The sequence below is a fragment of the Xenopus laevis genome, chromosome 1S, assembly GCF_017654675.1.
Source record: "Xenopus laevis strain J_2021 chromosome 1S, Xenopus_laevis_v10.1, whole genome shotgun sequence".
NCBI classification, from domain to species: Eukaryota; Metazoa; Chordata; class Amphibia; order Anura; family Pipidae; genus Xenopus; species Xenopus laevis.
The window spans coordinates 83,948,574-83,969,908 of NC_054372.1; the positions used below are offsets into that span (position 1 = coordinate 83,948,574).

Genomic DNA, 21,335 nt, shown 5'->3' on the forward strand with positions numbered 1-21,335 from the left:
ATCCCGTAAAGTGGGAGTTGTAGTGCAGGAATTGTTGTCTAAGGGCTTGTTTGCTCCAATATGAAGAAATTCTTCGATGGATTGAAGAGTGATATGAAGTTCAAAAGTGCGGGAGCTGGACACAAACTGAACGAAGATACCAGGTAAAAGAGGAGAGGGAAAATGGCTTTGGTAATGGAAAAGGTATCAGGCAGGCAGCGATAGACTTATGAAAGCGAAGACTCAAGCGAGACGAATCATTTCGTGAGCATCATTTTTTGCTTTGTATGTAGCCTCGCTCTCTTACCTGTCCCTCCTAGATCATTATACCTCAATCCTCTTCTGAATCTTGGTCTGGTGTGGCCATTTGCCACGCCTCTCGCTCTCTCCCTGTCTCTCTGTCTCCAGCTCAGCTTCGTAATTAAGAGGTAATCACGTCAGGAGGCAGGCAACATATGTTATCCTTGTATGGTGTTCCAGAGAAAAAAATGCAGATTCTCAACAGAATTCTTACTGTTCGCTCTCATTCTCCAATCGAGTTATTTCCAGATTTTGTAACCCAGGCTGAAGGCTTGACTTGAGATGAGACCTTTATATTTGCTGTTGAAGGTATTCATAAAAGACAAGGCCAGTTAGGGCAAGACTGTCAACTCAATTTGTCCTTTATTGGTGCATCTTTGCCATGCTGGCTTTGCCTATTGCTACATGTTTTCTGAGGCAGATTGGGTGTATTTCCAATGCTTTTCAGTGGCAGGGGTTGCTTGTTTTTAAGGTTCAAATTACAGGGACATGTGGCTGGGCTGTTACTAAAGGTGATTAAGTGAGGGGGGGATACAAGGTGACTTGGATGATTGCGCATGATTAAATATGGTTGCACTGCATTCCATTTTGTTTATATTTGAATAAGAATTTAAATATGCAATAACTGAATTGCTTATGATGTGGCATTCATTAATGTCACACATTTTTGAATTCCTTACAGATGAATTCAATGATGGAATTCCAGATGTAAGAAGCAGTAGAATAGAAAAGTTTAAGATGAGGGATAGCGGTGGGTGTCATCTGCATATTAGTGATATTTAAGACCTAATGAAGAAGGTCTCCAAAGAGACCTCCAGAAAAACTCCAGATAGTGTAAAGGGAGAACAGCAGAGGGTCGAGTACAGAACCCAGAGGCACTCCTGCACTAAGCTGAACCAGGGAAGAGGATTTGTTAGCAAAAGTAACGTGGAAGGAGCAGACCAGGCCAAAAGCCAGACTGCATAGTGACCAGCACATTATGGGCGCAGAAATAGTTGGTAACACAAGTATAAGGACAATATGTTCCAGGAGTTAGAGGCTTTGGGTAAGAGAGAGAGTGAGAAGGCAATAGTTAAAGGAAAACTATACCCCCAAAATGAATACTTAAGCAACAGATAGTTTATATCAAATTGAATGACATATTAAAGAATCTTACCAAACTGGAATATATTTACATAAATATTGCCCTTTTACATCTCTTGCCTTGAACCACCATTTCGTGACTCTATCTGTGCTGCCTCAGAGATCACCTGACCAGAAATACTACAACTCTAATTGTAACAGGAAGAAGTGAGGAAGCAAAAGGCAGAACTCTGTCTGTTAATTGGCTCATGTGACCTAACATGTGGTTTGTATGTGTGCACAGTGAATCTTACGATCTCAGGGGGCGGCCCTTATTTTTTAAAATGGAAATTTTCTATTTATGATTACCCAATGGCACATACTACTAAAAAAGTATATTATTATGATAATGGTTCATTTACATGAAGCAGGGTTTTACACATGAGCTGTTTTACTCAGTATCTTTTAATAGAGACCTACATTGTTTGGGGGGTATAGTTTTCCTTTAATCAAGTGTAGCCTTTTTAAAAGGATACTGTTATGGGAAAACATGTTTTCTTCAAAATGCATAAGTTAATAGTACTGCTCCAGAAGACTTCTGCACTTGTGCTTTGATTAACTTCAGTCACCCACTGCTGCACTGCAAGTTGGAATATCACTCTTCCCCCCTCCCCCCCAGCAGCCCATCAGCAGAACAACGGGAAGGTAACCAGATAACAGCTCCCTGTAAGATATTAGAATAGCACTCAGTAGTAAAAATTCATATCCCACTGCAACTCCTTCAGTTACATTGAGTAGGAGAAAGCAGTACCATTCTAAAGTGCTCACTCTTTCTGAAAGCACATGACCAGGCAAAATTACTTGAGATGGCTGCCTACCCGCTGATATTACAACTAAAAAAAATACACTTGTTGGGTTAGGAATGCAATTTTACTCGGTAGAGGGGATTATTTGAAGTGTAAACTGTGTAATTTAGAATCCCTTTAAGAGTGGGCTTGACACCGACCTGTTTGCATACAGGGGAAAGTGAGAGAAGTTAAAAAGGAATTGAATATATATGAGTAAGTGTTGGAGTAAGCGCAGGGGCACACTGTTTTAGTAATGCTGAGGGCATAGGATCAAGCTAAAAAAAAAACTTTTGACTCAAAGATTAAAAAAGCTGAATACAGGAAGTTTAAGATTATTAGTATCTAAAGTCTGATTAAATTGTTTGTGGAAAGAATCTACTCTTTTCTGCTTTTAAAAAAACTCATCAAAGTCCTAGGGGGTATGGTCAGATATAAGTGATTCAATTTATAGTGAATGAAGTAGGCTTTTCTATGGGTTTTCTTCTAAACCCATAGTTTGCAAGAGAGCAGAAATGATGAGTTTAGCCAGCCATGGGGATTATATGCACAACTGCATTGTGGTTGCAGAGTGGCATGGGTGCTCATTGCAAGTGACAGACAGGGTCGGACTGGGCTGGCCCAGACCCGCTCCCACGATCGGCCAAACCCCCCCAAAGAAATGGACGATCTGCCGCTATGCACAGCCATCATTTGCACATATGCGCGGAAGTTTGCTGGTCGGGAGTGGGCCCCCAGGGACTGCTAGGAGGGCCCTTGGTGTTGCAGCCCCGGTGGGCCCCCAATGCTCCAGTCCAACCCTGATGACAAAATTAAGTTGTAGGTAATTACGTGAAAAAAGTGAATCAGGAGCAGAGGAAGCACCAAAGGAGGAAAGGCTAGAACTCAAAGCATTTATGGCGAGGCATTTTCAGGCGACTGTTGAAAAGCGCATCGCCTCGTGTGGTTAGCACAGGCGTTTTTACATAGGCGCCCATACAAAACTGTCGCCTGCGCCGGTCGCGGCGACTGTCGCGGCGCTTTGTTGCCGCGACCGCAAACGCGTCGCTATCTCCCCGTGTGGACTAGCCCTTAAACGGCAAGGAAGGGATAGCAGGATGCCTACTCCTCCCCCACAGCCAGTAGTTAGGAGGGATATGCGAGAAGATGAGACCACTATAATAGTGCAATAGCACTGGCATTTTTCAATTATGCCCTTTTTTTACAGACAGTACTTTATTTGCTTTAGTAGCCACAGAATGACACTGCCCAGAATTAGACAACTTGTTATCTACAAAAACCCCTAGATCCTTCTCAGTTAAGGAAACGCAGGGCCATGTAGTGTATAACTTGCATTTATATTATTTTTGCCAAAGTGCATAACCTTGCATCAACATTAAACCTCATTTTCCAGTTTGCTGCCCAATTTTTCAATTTAGTCAAATCACTCTGCAAAGTGGCAGCATCCTGCATGGAACCTAGAGTTCTGCAAAATTTAGTATCATCAGCAAAAATAGAAACAGTAATTTCATTGCCCACCACCAGGTCATTAAATTGATTCTGTAATGATGTTTATGGTCTAGTTTTTATTTCTAAATGATACTGTTTACACTGCAAATAATTCACTCAATCGTGTAAAATGTAATTCTTAACCCAACAAGTGCATTTTATTTTAGTTGTGATATTGTTGTGTAGGCAGCCATCTTTGGTCATTTTGCCTGATCATGTGCTTTCAGAAAGAGCCAGTGCTGCACTATGGAACTGCTTTCTGGCAGGCTATTGTTTCTCCTATTCAATGTAAGTGAAGGAGTCGCAGTGGGACGTATTTTATCTTTCAGATAAAGTTTATTTCTTTCATTACTTGCCAGCATTCACACAGTGACTCCCAATACCAATTTTCTCAACGTTTATCACTTTAACATGTTACAGAATTGTTCTATTCCCCCCCCCACACCTTGTTACATGGTATCCTTATGTGGGAACACAAACATTAAGATAACTTGAGAGATGTTTATACCCCATCAGGACAGTAAGCCACTCGCCCCACACTTTTGTAAAGGCTATGAGTTTGCCTCTCCTATTGTATATCTGTAGGTGGCTACAGGTAAGGACATTTCTACACCAAGGTATGTAAATTTGGTGACAATAGGTAAAGCACACATATCCAGATTTTCACCTGACAATGGGCGATCAACAAGAAACAATATAGTTTTAGTTTACTGACTTGTATGCCAGACACTTTGCCATGAGTCCCCTAAGGGACCTCCCCCTGTCTCCCAAGTAAATAAGGGTATCATCTGCATCTGGCAGAGGCCACCGGGGTTTTATACTGAAGTTGTACCAGGGCAATGAACCTGGGACCGAGCCCAAAGGCAGCCAAGACCTTCCACAAGTAGGGCCACTCCAGTGTGTCAAAGGTCTTGGCTACGTCCAGCGCAGCTATGGCCCTGCTGCCCAAGTTGGTGTGTACTGTCGTAAAGCTATGCATTAATCTTCAGACATTTAAGGCCTTTGGTTTTCTAGGCATAAAGCCTAGTTGATCATCACTGACAAGGGTACTAACTACTTTTTTAAGATGGCAAGCCAAGATTTTAGCCAGTATCTTGACATCCGCTGTAAGCAGAGAGATAGGTCTGTATGACTCGGGTAGTTTCTGATCCTTGCCTGGTTTAGGAAGCAGAGCTATCGCTGCTTGGTACATTGATCAGGAAGGTGACTTTTTAGTGGCTCCTCCCTATACACCTTTAGGAGGATTGGAGCAAAGGTTTTTTTGTGCTTTTTATATAGCTCTATGGGTACGCTGTCTGCCCCGCAGCCTTCCCAGAGGGAAACGAGTCAATTGCCTCCTGAATCTCCATAAGGGAAAGGTCAGCTTCTAGGGACTCTCAATGTGCTTCGCTCAATGATGCTAAATTAAAGGGTTTGTTCACCTTCCAAACACTTTTTTCAATTCAGTTGTTTTTAGATTGTTCCCCAGAAATAAAGACTTTTAATTAATTTCCATTATTTATTTTTTTACTGTTTTTCCAAAATCTAAGTTTAAAGTTGAATGTTTCTGTCTCTGGTGTTTGAGTCTGGTAGCTCAGTAATTCAGGTGAAGACTCTAAACTGTTACAATTTTGCAACATTTAGTTGTAACATTGCTCAGCAGCATCTCTGGAGTATTAGCAAATATTGCATCACATTCTATAATTCTAGCTGCCTGTTATAAAACCTAGAGATTCTGCTCAGCAGGGACAAAGATAAGAAATGTATCAACCAAATGTATTCATTTAGAACAGTTCACAGGGTCTGCGACCCCCCCAGAGCTGCTTCAGAAGGTGAAAAATGATGCAGTCACACATAGAAAATACAAATACATTGGAAAAAGTAATTATTTCTGGTGATCTATCTGAAAACAGCTAGTTGTTTGAAGGTGAACCACCCCTTTAACCGTGCTTAGGCATTCATCTACATATGCCAAATTGCTAGCATCCAGGGTGGATTTATACAAGTTAGAGTAGAATTGTGGTAGTATGTTTTGTATCTGCATGGGGTCAGATGTTAGTCCTCCTTGTTGTGTTTTCAGCGGAGTAATAGCTTGGGGGAGGATTGTGTTCTAGTAAGGCGGGCTAACCGTTTCCCTGCTCTTTCCCCACATTCTTTTACATTGAGTTTCATAAAGTTAAACCTAGTTTATGCTTTATCCTTCAGGAATTCAGTATAATTATCTTGTGCTCTCTGGTAGTTGGTCTAAGACAGTCTCCATTTCCAGCTTAGAGATATTTTGCTCCATTTGATCTTGTGTCAGCTTGGACTGCTTTTTAAATTAGTTAATTTCATAGTTTAAACAGCCCTCTTACATATGCCTTAAGAGCATCCCATAGTACCAAGTGATCAACAGTGTGTTCGTTGATGATCATGAATTCCTGAATAGCATCCTCTGAGTCTAGGGATTGGAAATTGTCCAATATTTTTAAAAACTGGAGGCCTATAACCTTTCTCAACCTTTTCTATATAAAATTCTTGCCAAAGTTTTTGCCAATAGACTGAAGGAGATTATAGGCCTGGTCATACATACCAATCCAAAGTTTGGTATCCCTAGGCACACGATCCACTAAATAACTGATCTTATAAGAGACAGCATTTGGTATGAGAAAGACCGTAGGCAGCGTCTTGCAATTTTATCACTTGATTTTGAAAAGGCTTTTGACCAAATCCCATGTGTATCTTTTTAATGTTTTAAAGAAAATGGGTATTCCTGAAGGTTTTTTTTTATAATTTTTAAAGGAACAGTAACACCAAAAAGTGATTAAAGGAATGACAATATAAGGGAAGTTGTGCTCACCACTAATTTTTAAAACCATTAGGCGGGGGTGCAATGAGGCCGTGACCACAAAATACATATAGACAAATACAAGAGTCCTCTGCACTCAACCCATTATCAATATATTTAAGACAGAGACATTTTGTGCATACTGCTACTGAAAAATGCCTTACCCTTTAAACAAAACAGGCATTGTTTGTCCATATATTGCAATATATTTAAGCTGGCCAACTACGTCAAAGTCATCCCATATCTGGCCAGTCCTATGCTCAATTTTATCTGATTCATTAAGAATTCTGTTGCTTCATTATACATTTTAGAAAAGGGACTAAGTTTTACTTGCAACTTACTAGCTGCTTTCAAAGTAAAACTCCCAAACTTGGCTGCCCTTTTATTAGACACCAGTGGGATCACCTGACTATAGTTGGGAAGGGTGGGAGCTACAACATGGAGCTGGTCACTGCTCCTGTATAACTATAACAAACAAGGGAAACTTGTGCTCACCACTAATTTTTAAAACCATTAGGCGGGGGTGCAATGAGGCTGTGACCACAAAAATACATATAGACAAATACAAGAGTCCTCTGCACTCAACCCATTATTTGGTTTTATGTCTTGAGAATTATCATTCTGATTACTGGCCCTTTTTTTATCAAATACTCTGCAGGGTTTATGAAACACGCATGGTGTGTTTTAGCTCTAAAAAATCCATTTTGTTTTAGCCCTTCCTGGTTTTATGACATTTCATAAGAGATTTTAACCTCTAGGGAGGACCTTTTCAATAAGCTTAAAATTAAGCAATTGCTTTATGCCTTAGAACCTGTGATCCCCATTTTAAATCTAAATGTGAAAGAGACTGGATGTGTGTGGGACAGGGTATGTCACAGAAAGCTTTTTAATAGCCAAAAGGACTTTGCTTGGGCCTGTGTGCATGAATGTGCCCTATTAGGGCTTTTAAATATAAAAGAGGGGTGGCGGCACTGCCTAAATGTCCCACGGTTGCTTGCTCTTGGAAAGAGACTGTTTTACACCTTTTATGCTCAGGAACTTTGGAGAACAATAAGCCCTTTATTAAAACTGGTAGGGGGACTCCGGAATATAGACTATACTATCATTCTCTATGGACACATGCAGTGCACATCATTGACCCATTTTATGGAAAATTATAAATTGTTTTAAAGAAGCTCTTTGGAAAACCAGAAACAGCATGCATTATAATTCAGAGGAGATTTTATTACGATTGTATACCCCTGGCCCTCATCATGATGCATTTGTATCTTTTAATTGATTGACAAAAAGAAAGGAACAAAACATGAACTTTTATGCTGCTGAGGTAAATGGTCACAAATTTTAAAATATACTTTTATGTAAACTACCTTGGAATTTTAATGTGATCTGTATCTTTTAAGAAACAAACACTGTATTCTGTGAATTTATATGATTATAATTTTTGAATGTTTTACTATGATTTGGTAACAATAAAGCTATTTGAAACTGTTACCTTGTCATTCCTGCTTGACCTATGCCTGGTTTCCTGTTTGTTCCTGCCCTGACTCCTATTCCTGATTACTGAGCTCCAAATCCCTGCCTAGTTCCTGTGCCCTGTTCCTGATTACTGTTGACCTGGTACTGATCTTAGCCTGTTTTCTGGACTACTCTCTGCCTTCAGCCTGCCCTTGACTTTGGCCAGCATATCGGACTCTCCTTGTCAGCCATCTGCCTCCGTCCATTGGCCTGGTTAAGGACTTGTGTATTTCTTTGAGCCTGCATCAAAACTGCTGCATTGTCTCCTTATAAATAAATCTCCACGTTCTTATAACGTCATCTGCCTTTCATTAAGTTCTGGTTTTGTATTATCCACGTTACACAGCACATAGGCTCCTAATTGCCAGCCACTTACCCTTACGTAGCAGAAACCGTTCAGGACCATTCAAGTAACTGATCAGGGCCAGTCTAATATGAACAGTACTGTGCTGTCTGAGGTGTGAACAACACAGGGGCTTACAGTGTGAGTCCTAGGGGTTGATGTAATTTCAAAGGCTTAGTAGGAGGAACAATCCTAAAAATCCTACATATAAGTGCTTTCTTTTTGGAGGTTCCAGATGATATTTGAGAGCTTCAGCTAAAATTTTTCCGAAAAAAGGAGGAAGCATCAATTCTTGGGGGACCAAAGTCCAAGCCTTCTCAACAACCCAAGAAAGCAACATGGCTATGCCAGGGACTTAGATTTACCAGTACCAGCTTGTCTCTCAAATGGCAATCCTCAGAAAAGTATTCTGATAAAGGATCACAATTGCTAAACGTTTCTTTTTGGACACTCGTAGCATGCACTTTAATTAACACAGCATAATTCCAAGTGCATCCAATTATACACATCTGGGGGCACATTTACTAAGGGTCGAAGTGAATTTTCAAATAAAAAAAACTTTGAATTTCGAAGTAATTTTTGGGTACGTCGACCATCAAATAGGCCAACTTCGACTTCGATTCGAATTGGAAAAACTTTGAATATTCAAACATTTGAAAATCTAAGTACTGTCTCTTTAACAAACTTTGACTTCGACACTTCGCCACCTTACACCTGCCGAATTGCTATGTTAGCCTATGGGGACCTCCTAGAACATATAGCCAACATTTGGCTAAGTTTTTATAAGTCAGTTTTTTTTTTTTTAAATCGTTCGATCGATTAAATTGTTCGAATCGAAAGATTTAGTCGATCGAACGAACGATTTTACTTTGACCGAATATGGCCATATTCGATCAAAAAAAAAAACTTCGACTTTGAATATCGAACTACTGCAATTCAAGTTTTTTTGCTTCGAAATTCGACCCCTAGTAAATGTGCCCCCTGGTGTGGCCCATTATTAGAGAAATTTGCTTCAAGCAACATAATCATTGCAGTGCCACTCCAAATGCACCATTTTCATGATATGCAGAGTGCATTTTATACAGTGCAGTACATCTTTTAGCACTGGTATTAATAACCTAACTTTTAGAAATGCTTGTGTGCACCACATTATTTTTATATGAGTGTTATTTGTTTTACAATATGCTAATCTGTCCAGAAACCATCTTATAACTGAACGCGTTCTGTGTTCTAGCTGAAACATACAGATTATTAAAGATTCATTCTTCTGCAGTCTGATCCGTGTATTTGATGTAAACCATGCAGATGTTAAAATTTGTGTTTTAGATTACTCTAGTGGAGAAAGCTTTTAATTTACATTTAGGCAAGGATTTACAGCATGGTGTAGGGATTATTCCCAAATTTACAAAGAATATGGATGGTAATTTTTTTTTCCTTCAGGGAAAATGTGCCTAAAGTTACAAAAGAACAACCTAAACCTCGTAGACCACCTACAGGGGAGGCACAGATTGCAGCAGCTTCTGCTGCAATGGCAAGAATGGAGTCAATGCAGGGGAGGACCATGGGGCAGTTCAAGGATACCACAGGTGAGACGCAAGAGGTTAAAGGGGTTGTTCACCTTTGTAACAAATTGACAAATCTAACAGTTCACATGAATAGAAAAAACTTTTCCATAGAAATAGTTAACAGAAAAAGTACAGTTCAAGAGATATTCACCTCAGAAGTGTCCCTGTACTAATCCTTCAGTTCCACACAGACTCTGTGCTGGGAGGGGGTCACTGACCCCCAAAAACACTACAGTGTTCACTTCCTCTTCCTTATATGACATCACACATTGTACTGGCAGCTAACTTAACTCCTATTGGCTATGTCTGATGTCAATCTGCCACTGCTTCCTGGGCTGTGCTGGGGAATTTGAGCACTGTTACAAGTTTGTGAGAGGGAGGGGGAGTGTGGGCTGTGTGCTGCAGAGACTTCAACTGTGCAGATGGGGGGGGGGATCGAGGTGCTTGGGACCTTGAGTTTTATGGATAATGGATCTTTCCATAATTTAATCTTCATACCTTAAGTCTACTAGAAAATCATGTAAACATTAAATAAACCCAATAGGCTGGTTTTGCTTCCAATAAGGATTTATTATATCTCAGTTGGGATCAAGTACAAGCGACTGTTTTATTATTACAGAGAAAAGGGAAATCATTTTTATAAATTTGAATTATTGTATTATAATGGATACTATGGGAGATGACACTTGTACTTTCCAGAAATATATTATTTGGGGGGGGGGGGGTCCATGTATTATTTTGTGTATTTACCTCATAAAAAAATCATTATTCAGCAGCTGACGTGACTTCCAGGACTATTTGTATGAGCTTGAGGCTTTCCAAATGAGTTGAATTTTTGTGCATGAAGTGAAATATTTTTCTGGTATAGATCCCTATATCATGAAAAATAGAACTTTTCCATTTTTTGGTATTTAGAGCTCTAAATCTTGTTCCAGAAGTGGAACACTTAAACACTTAAAAAAGGTATCGTTTTCCTAGGTAAATTACCGCCCCCCTGGGAGAGCGCACAAAATGTTCAAAAAACCTTCCTGCCCTCAACACTGCTCTGCCCGTCACTTAGGGCTGCCACCTCACCCTTTTAAAACCAAACACATATGAAATCCACAGCCTGCATGGCTAATTGGCAATTCATTTAGATGCATGATACATGGCTGCACAGAAATCAGTTCAGTCTGCAGCATCTAAATGAGTTGATAATTAGCCATGCCATTTGGTTTTAAAAGGGTGAGGTGGCAACTGGCAACCCTACTGTCCCTGCTAGATGTGTAAGTTACATACGTTTCTAAGCAAGTCAGTGGTGGTTTTGTTCCAATTTTGTAAATAACTGACATTATGCTTAATGCCAAAGGTATTAAAAGATAAAAATATAGAAATGCCAGTATTTATTCCCAGAAAAGTTTGCACCCCTTTGGCACTCCATTCAGTTTTAGTATAGGCAGAGGGAGAGTGCCAGAATTGGGAGAACAATGTTGCTCCTTCCTTTTCTGCAGTATTTGTCTGCATGGCTGTGTGATTGTTTGTTACAAAGCAGGTTTGTTTATATGCTGCGTCTGTTAACCTCTGCCATTACAATTGAGTAATCAACCAATGACCATTCAAATTATGTGACTGGTTACAGTTCACAAGCACCCAATAAATTACTAGGAGGAGGGCAGTATCAACATCCAATAGGAAACAAGTAAGGGCAAAGCCTGGGCATGATGATGTCATTATATAGGAAGTTCTTGGTGTGTCAGGTTCAAAATAGGCCACTCCCATCACTTCAGAAAACTGGTCTGAGAGAAAGGAGAAGGGCTGAGTTAATTGGTATAAAAATTAGCTTTTACAATGGCATTTTTTCTTTTTGTTATGGAAAATGGTTTTTCTAACACATTGAGAACATTGTTAGTGGTTTCATAAGATTTGTACATTGAAGGGGAACAACCACTTTAAAGGGAAAATGATTGGATATAAAACTTTAGGCTTCTAAAACTGCCTCTTTGGCTGGAGAGATTTAAGGTGGTTATACATGGCTGATATAAGCTACTGATTCGATCCACAATTTTCTTCTGGTCTGTTTTATTTAAAGGCATATTTCCTTTGAATACATTTTAATTATGGTGTAGACGTTGGTTTTCTGAGACAATTAGCAACTTGTCTTCATTTTTTATGTTTTTTCAGTTATTTGGCTTTATCAGCTAGGCAGTGGTTTGAATGAGATATGAGAATATGAATAGTAGAGGCCTAAATAGAAATATTGGCTTTACAATAAATAGTTACAATAAAATTGAAACATCACAGAGCAATAGAATTTGGCTGTCCGTGACCCTCATTTGAAAGCTGGAAAGACGCAGTAAACAAATAATTCAAAAACTATAAAAAATTTATAAAACCAATTGCAAAGTTGCTAGGAATAAAGAATTCTATAATATACTAAGTTAATATAAATGTGAACCACCCTTTAACTAAAATAGATTGAAAGCGCATACCTTCCTAGAATCATTGAAACAGTCAGGTCTTCATTTTGTTAATGAAAATCCTTTAGTTGGCTTACTTACATAATGTCTATGAAAACTCCAAAAATGTTCATGCACAAAAGACTGAACCTACAAACAAGAAAAACAAAACAACAATAGTAATTGTAAGTGATCTTCAACACAAATAGAAATTAGAGTGCTTGTCAATCAAGCCTCGATAGTCAACCTTAGGGTTACTGACAGCAGCTGTGAAACAACTGATAAGATAAACGTCTGATATTAACAGCCAGTAACTGCTAATAACTCAGAAACCGCTAAAATGGGAGCAGACTTGAAGCAAAAAGCATAATGTCAGTAAAATAAAAAAACAGCCCTTATTTTAGGGTGTTATGATTAAATGCCTTTTCTTTCCAGGCAGGAAAGAGTTGATTGTTGAACAGAAAGAAGAGGCTAATGCAGGTCAAAAGGTAATATACTAAATGTGAATAGAGCGTTCAGTTAAAACTTCTTTTTTTTCTAAAAATAACATTACTTTGACTCTAGCTGGATATTGATACTGCAAGAAAGAAGTCCAGTTCTATTTGTACTGTCCTGTTCAGATGCCCACTTACTGATGAGCTGCTTAGGAAAGAGGAGCGAGAAGGCCACATTAGAAGTATTATACAGAAGGTGAGTATTTTTAGGGTATATTGAAGTGTTTGCTTAACCTGCTTCTAGCCTTAGGTCATTTACTAAAGTTTCTGTTTCGTCCAGTTGTCCACCACAGATCCCACAACTGCTGCCATTTTGAAGATTCACACATATAACAAAGACAGAGAAAAAGTGAAGCTTGGGACCGAGACTATAGCTAAGTAACTACATATACTATGTATTAACATAATGCAGATGGCGGAGTGCTAGCAAGTGGTTATAGCAATGACAAATGTTATCTTATATATAAATAAGAAGGTTTGTCTGTAGTTCAGATGTTCTTTATACAGTATGTAAGTTATGACCAACTGCAACTAAATTTCTCAGGCTTGTGGTTCAAAAAACCTTGGTTGCAATGGCTGTGCATATCTCTCATTTGTTGTTTCATATTACCACAAATTATTAATTTGGGCACAGAGCTAAAACTTTTCAGGCACCATTTTCAGAGACCTTTGGTTGACAAAACACTAGTCACCATCTCCACAAAGGCCTGACAATCTATCTGAACATCATTTCATAGGGTATAACTAAATGCAACAAAACATCTATCATGTACCGTCATGTGCCTGCCTATCTGACTAATCAGATTGATCCACTACATAGTATCATAGAATTATTCAGCAGCACATTGTGGCAATGCACAAACCATGTCCTTAGGGGGTAGTAGGGGCTGTGTCATTACAGTGTCCTAGATCTGATGAGTGATGCATTGTGCCAATGTTTTTTAAATGTGTAAAAGTTGTCTTTAACCTGTTTACCATGGGGTATTATTTATCAAAATGTTAAAGGAAGAGTAACACCAAAAACTGAAAGTGTTTTAAAGTAATACAAATACAATGTAGTGTTGCCCTGCACTGGTAAAACTGATGTGTTTGCTTCAGAAACACTACTATAGTTCATATAAACAAGCTGCTGAGTAGCAATGGCGGAAATTGAAAAAAGGCTATATGGCACAGGATAAATAATGGATAACAGATAGCATTATGTTCTACAGAGCTTATCTGCTATCTGCTGTGTAACTTGAGCCTTTTCTCCTTGGAATAGCTGCCCCCATGGCTACACAGCAGCTTAAAGGACCAGTAACAGCAAATTTTTTTTTTCAAAAATTCGTTAGTACACAACGAAAAAATAACACCAACACAAATTAAAATTTAAAATAACAAAGCCTTTATTAAGAAATAACTTACAGAATCTCCACTTCCTGTCCTCTTCAGAAACAGCGAAAGGGCGACCATCCTTCCTGCAGCGCTCGATTTGTCCTCCCTGGTTAGCTCCAATATTCTACTGACAGCGTGTGAAGCGAGTTGAAGCTGCGGATCAAGACCCTGCGGGACCGACACATGAAGCCCTTGCTGCTGTACGAGTGCGGGAAACCAACTGGTGCAGGCAGCCTAAGATGCAGGCAGTTTCCTGGGAGCAAGCGGTTCTCCCTCCACAGGCAGCTGAGCGCTGAGGTGTCACCCGGCTCGGTATCTCCACAGCTCAGTGCGAGGCAAAGGACAGGGGAAGACTTACGGCCAGTCTGGAGCTGCCTCAGTGCAGCAGTGCAGCGAGACGCCATCCAATTTTAGATGTGCGGGTGGTTCTGCAAGAAATAAATAATCGGCTGTCGCGGTTTGCTTGTCCTTTATTTAGCGCCGCTTCCCACAAGTTCATCCACGGCAGCTCAACTCTGTTCTGCACTAACCCCGTCACTGCACCTAATAAATGCACTTCGTGTTTGCCCAACATTGCATCAGTGCAAGGTGCTCAATGGGCTCTCTAATTCCTCCTGAACTTGTGGGAAGCGGCGCTAAATAAAGGACAAGCAAACCGCGATAGCCGATTATTTATTTCTTGCAGAACCACATCTAAAATTGGATGGCGTCTCGCTGCACTGCTGCACTGAGGCAGCTCCAGACTGGCCGTAAGTCTTCCCCTGTCCTTTGCCTCGCACTGAGCTGTGGAGATAACCGAGCCGGGTGACACCTCAGCGCTCAGCTGCCTGTGGAGGGAGAACCGCTTGCTCCCAGGAAACTGCCTGCATCTTAGGCTGCCTGCACCAGTTGGTTTCCCGCACTCGTACAGCAGCAAGGGCTTCATGTGTCGGTCCCGCAGGGTCTTTATCCACAGCTTCAACTCGCTTCACACGCTGTCAATAGAATATTGGAGCTAACAATGGAGGACAAATCGAGCGCTGCAGGAAGGATGGTCGCCCTTTTGCCGTTTCTGAAGAGGACAGGAAGTGGAGATTCTGTAAGTTATTTCTTAATAAAGGCTTTGTTATTTTAAATTTTAATTTGTGTTGGTGTTATTTTTTCGTTGTGTACTAACGAATTTTTGAAAAAAAAAATTTGCTGTTACTGGTCCTTTAATTATATAAACAATAGTAATGTTTCTGAAGCAAACACGGCAGTTTTACTAGTGCAGGGCAACACTACACATTATATTTTTATTACTTTAAAACAATTAAATTTTTTGATGTTACTGGTCCTTTAAGTTAGAGATCTCCACAGTCATATAGAGTGAAATTCCGTTACTCTCCATTCATTTCAATGGGATTTTTAAAAGAGTATTTATCAATGGGTGAAAGTTCATCCTTTGTTAAATATGCCTTTAAAAATCCCATAGAAATGAATGGAGAGTGGCAGAATTTCACTATAGAAGACTGTGGCGATCTTTTACTTCACTTTTTGGTAAATATACCCCCAAATATTCAAGGGTGCTGGAATTAGTTATTCTGCCTATATGCCTACAAACTTGCTGTTGTACAGTTTTGCAAAAGCCCCCCACCCATTTCTTAGGTGATGTTAATATCTCTCATTTAGATACCTGAATAACATTATCATTCACCCTGAAGAAGAGAAGTATTGCAAAATCAAAATGTCAAACAAGGTGTTCCAGGTGAGGAAATGCAACCTATTTAAAACTTTTTACAGGATTTTGACATTATCTTAAATTATGTCATTCTTTTTTACTACCTACTCAGGAGAAAATCAGCTGTTTAGAGGGCTCACATGAATTCTTTGAGGCCATTGGGTTTGAAAAGAGGACAGTCCCTGGGCAAGGTAAGCATTGGTGATCCTGTTATGAGAGAACTGGATGTGTGATCAGTGTCACTGGAAACTAAAATACTACTGTTCAAGATGTAGATGATAATTAGTCTTGTATTTAATGTCTTAGATCTACAGGAAGACTTTTTTGTGCTGGGCAGTGATGCACTGAAAACCCTAGATGCACTACAGGGACATTGTGATGCATTGTTGAGTGCAGGGCCTTTGAAACTAAGTCTGGAAAGGCAACTGCGTATTTTCATGCCATCCATTGAAGCTGCGCACTTTGACCTTCCCAATGACTTCTTCAACCTGACCGCAGAGGAGATAAAGAGGGAGCAAAGAGACAGGTATTTATTTATTGAACGCTACATAGAAACACAAATATAATTTGTATTTTCAATTATGAATCAGCACATCCTTTTAAAAATGTATGTTCATTCCATTGTTAGTCAACTAAAGCCTGAGCAAGAATAAGTTAGAAATTTACATGTACCTGTTTTGTGCTTGTTGCTACCCTGTAGAATTAAAGATTTTAATCTTTGATCATGGCTCGTGTAGATCCCAATAATTATTTTCTGCTAAAGTACAGCACAGCAGGGATAGGTATACTGTATATTAAGCAGCTACACAATGTACTTGTAGACCAGGGATCCACAACCAATGTTTTGCGAGCATCGTGTTCCTCACTAACCTCCTTGGATGTTGCTCTCAGTGGCCTCAAAGTAGGTTTTTTTTTTTTTTAATTTCTGGCTTGGAGGAAAATTTGGGGTGCATAAAAACCAGGTGTACTGTCAAATAGAGCCTTCTGGAAGCTGCTAGTCCACATGGGGTCTACCAAATACCCAATTACAGCCCTTATTTGGCATCTGCAGAGACTTTTATCATGCTTGTGTTGCTGCCCAAATATTTTTACATTTAAATGTGTTCACAGGTAAAAGAAAGTTGGGCCCCCCTACTCTAGACTAATTACTAATTGGCCAAATGATTAGTAAGCATTATGTCTCTCAAACATACTAAAACTAGATATGTATAGCTTTATGAAGATAACTTCCAGTAGTACATTATCAAATTTTGAAGCACTACAGCAAAAATCGGTATACTTTAGTTTAAAAAAAGCAAAAATCCTGTAACAGTAGGTTTACCCCAAGAAGCCATATATTTTTGTGAATCCACGAGTGAGTCTTTCTGCTCCTAATTACAAAACTGCAAAGCTTTTCTGAATTAAATGTTTTTTCTAAATATTTAGAAAAGGATGAAGTTCATGGATGTGTTTCTTTTTTTTTTTTCAGCTTAACTTATGTTACATTTATGAAATTTATGAAAAATGACCTCAAAACTTTTGCAACTTTGTACCTCCCATATAACATTAGGTACCAATGAAAACACCCTAAAAATGTCAACAACCACCGATAATTTGATGCCCAATGTGCATAGGATCACCAAAGTAGGTTACCTTCCATCTTCCATAACCCTGTATTCCCTCACTTTTTAAAAATCCATCCAACCCCCTTCTAATGTATCAGCCTGTACAACTGATTCAGGGAGGAAATTCCACATCTTCACTGTAACAAAACAAAAAAAAAAACCCTTCCGAATATTAAAGGTGGAACCTCTTTTCTTCGGAATGGGTGCCCTTGCATCAGCTGGAAAGACCTATTGGCATTAGAGAGATTATTGTATGATCCCCTTATATATTTAAATATATCATATCACCCCTTAAAGGGGAAGTAAAGTCTACAATAGAATAATGCTAGAAATGCTGTATTTTGTATACTAAACACAAACATGAACTTATTGCACCGCAAGCCTAATCAAACAAATGATTTATTCTTTCAAAGTTGGCCACAGGGGGTCACCATCTTGTAACAACGTTGCAACATGCTCAGTGTGATCTGGGGTGCTTATATCTGTCATAAATTATCAAAACAGCACAAGTCAAATAATATCTGTGAGAAGCTGATACAACAAGATTTATAATCAGAATAGGCAGACTGCAGTCGGTCCTGTGTTGTCATGTAATCTACTATGGATTTTATAGTTTTTGTATTGTTTAATACAAACCTTCTCCAACTCTGCAGAACCAGTGGCTGCAGCAAAATAATCCCCCAAATAGAACCCCAGTCTATTGTCCCTGCAGCTGGCGTGGGAATCATGTAAAGGCAAAAAATAAAATCCAATACAAATCTCTACACAGTTGCTGTCTGCTCTCTACAAACAAATCTGCTTGAGTTCTGCATGGCTAGGAAGTAAGGCGCGGGCTCCCTTGCTGTTCATAAGTATGATTGTTTCCCTGCAGAGATGTTAGGGACTGTCTGACAGTTCCTATCCACAGCAGTAAATGAAGGGAGAATTTCACTGCATACAGTCAGATTTCTTATAAAAACGGTACACATTTTTTATTTAAAGTATATTGGAGATAGATTTTTTTTTTTCATTAAAGAAAGTAAAAATTGGATTTTATTTCCTTGCCTTTACATGCCCTTTAAGCGCCTCTTCTCCAACGTGAACAACCTCAACTTGGCCAGTCTTTCCTCATAGCTAAGATTTTCCATACTTTTTACCAGCTTAGTTGCCCTTCTCTGCACCCACTCTAATACAATTATGTCCTGTTTGAGCACTGGAGACTGAAACTAGATAGGGCCTTACCAGTGCTCTATACAGTGGAAGAACGACCCCTTCCTGCTGTGAATCAATGCCCCTTTTAATACAGCTCAAGACCTTATTTGCCCTTGATGCTGCTGACTGGCATTGCTTACTACAGCCACGTTTATCATCTACAAGGACTCCATGGTCCTTTTACATAATGGATTTGCCTAGTGCAGTCCCACTAAGGGTATAAGTGGCTTGGATATTTTTACATCCCAGGTGCACGACTTTACATTCATCAACATTGAATCTCATTTGCTATTTAGCTGCCCAGACTGCCAGTTTGTCAAGATCCTGTTGCAAGGATGCCACATCCTGGATGGAATTAATTGGGCTGGATAGTTTTGTGCCATCTGCAAACACTGATACATTACTTACAATACCCTCCCCTAAGTCATTATGGACAAGTTAAATAAAAGTGGACCCAATACTGAGCCCTGAAGGACCCCACTATGAACCTTACTCCAAGTAGAGAATGTACCATTAACAACCACCCTCTGTACCCGATCCTGTAGTCAGTATCCATGTGCAAATTACTTTATTAAGCCCAACAGACCTTAGTTTAGGCAGTCGTTTGTGGGGCACGATGTGAAATGCTTTGGCAAAATCCAAATACCGTATATACCCGAGTATAAGCCGAGTTTTTCAGCATCCAAAATGTGCTGAAAAAGTCTACCTCGGCTTATACTCGGGTCAGCGGTACCCGACCCGAGTAGCTGAGATTGCAGTCACTTTTAATCATTCCTATACCAACAGTACACTTGGGGAGAGACTGCAATATCCCACAATGCCCTCTGTTGGTTATATGAAAGAATAACAGTGCGCCCTCTGTTGGTTATATGAAAGATTAACAGTGACTACAATATCACACAGCGCCATCTGTTGGTTGTATGAAAGAATAACAGTGCGCCCTCTGATGGTTATATTAAAGAATAACAGTGACTGCAATATCACACTGCACCCTCTGTTGGTTATATGAAAGAATAACAGTGCGCCCTCTGTTGGTTATATGAAAGAATAACAGTGACTGCAATATCACACAGCACCCTCTGTTGGTTATATGAAAGAATAACAGTGACTGCAATATCACACAGCGCCCTCTGTTGGTTATACGAAAGATTAACAGTGATGGCAATATCAAACAGCACCCTCTGCACATGGTAGTGGGACAGTGGGACAATGCACACAGTAATCCGTTTGGCAATTCTCTGTCACCATCTTTGCACTCTGCAAAGAAGTCCGGTTGATCGCTGGGGGGGTCGCTTTGGCAGAATGTGCGCTGCTGGGAGACAGGGCTGTAGTTGTGTCTAGGCTTATACTAGAGTCAATAAATTTTCCCAGTTTTCGTAGGTAAAATTAGGTACCATGGCTTATACTCGGGTCAGCTTATACTCGAGTATATACGGTAGATCACATCAACTGCCCCCAACAGTCCAGCGTCTTACTTACCTCATCAAAAAAAGCAATCAAATTTGTCTGACATTACCTATCCTTCATAAAGCCATGCTGCTCATAATGCCATTCACTAGGACAAAATTTTGAATGTGATCCCTTGACAAGCCTTGAAATAATTTGCCCACATATGTCAAATTTACTGCCTATAATTGGCAGGCTGAGATTGTAATTCCTTTTTAAATATTGGAATGACATCAGTTTTTCTCCAATCCATAGGTACCATACCAGATGAAAGCGAATCTGAGAAAATCAGAAATAGGGGCCGGTCTAAAGCTGAACTAAGCTCTCTTAGAACCCAAGGGTGTATGCCATCTGGCCCTGGCACCTTTTTTACATATATTTATATTAAAGCTTTATGAATCATATCCCGAGTCAGACACTGACTAGATTGAGTTGAGCCATCAGTGCAGCTATGAAGTAAGCCTGGGAACTCAGACTCCTCTATTGTATACACTGAAGAAAATAACTGATTTAGCACATTTGCCTTTTCTGTATCTGTTACAACCATATTGGTACCATTATTTAAAGGAGCAACACTCTCAACCTGCATGTTTTTACTATTAATATACTTGAAAAAGTTTTTGGGGTTAGTTTTAGCCTCAGCCACAATGCAGTCTCCATTTCCTTTATTTGCCTTCTAGATTGCTGTTTTACAACATTTATTATAGTATTTATATTCATTAAATGCAGTTTCTGTCCCAACAGACTTGTAGTTTTAAAATATCTTTCTCTTCTTATTAATTGTGTAGCCACGGAAATCACAGATACGTTTAGTATATATAATAAAGATAGTAGTATGAATATTGTAACCCTTAAAGGGATACTGTCATGGGAAAACATGCATCAGTTAATAGTGCTGCTCCAGCAGAATTCTGCACTGAAATCCATGTTTCAAAAGAGCAAACAGATTTTTTGTATATTTAATTTTGAAATCTTACATGGGGCTAGACATATTGTCAGTTTCCCAGCTGCCCGCAGTCATGTGACCTGTGCTTTGATAAACTTAAGTCACTCTTTACTGCAAGTTGGAGTGATCACCCCACCTCCCTTTCCCCCCAGCAGCCTAACAACAGAACAATGGGAAGGTAACCAGATAACCGCTCCCTAACACAAGATAATAGCTCCCGGGTAGATCTAAGAACAACACTCA

The 21,335-nt window shown here is 39.6% G+C and overlaps 1 protein-coding gene across 2 annotated transcripts in view; it reads left to right on the forward strand.

Moving 5' to 3' along the window:
- The first annotated feature begins 9 nt into the window (after window positions 1–9).
- ubxn6.S (UBX domain protein 6 S homeolog) overlaps window positions 10–21,335 on the forward strand; it is a 28,036-nt gene continuing 6,710 nt past the window's right edge. The window contains exons 1-8 of one of the 2 annotated variants that reach the window (XM_018243532.2): window positions 10–143; window positions 9,779–9,924; window positions 12,774–12,826; window positions 12,903–13,028; window positions 13,113–13,210; window positions 15,857–15,932; window positions 16,018–16,096; window positions 16,212–16,431. In XM_018243532.2, coding sequence (XP_018099021.1) covers window positions 61–143; window positions 9,779–9,924; window positions 12,774–12,826; window positions 12,903–13,028; window positions 13,113–13,210; window positions 15,857–15,932; window positions 16,018–16,096; window positions 16,212–16,431 — 881 coding nt within the window. In that variant the 5' untranslated portion in view covers window positions 10–60. The remainder of the gene's footprint in view (window positions 144–9,778; window positions 9,925–12,773; window positions 12,827–12,902; window positions 13,029–13,112; window positions 13,211–15,856; window positions 15,933–16,017; window positions 16,097–16,211; window positions 16,432–21,335) is intronic. The other variant, XM_018243533.2, reaches the window with a different exon arrangement.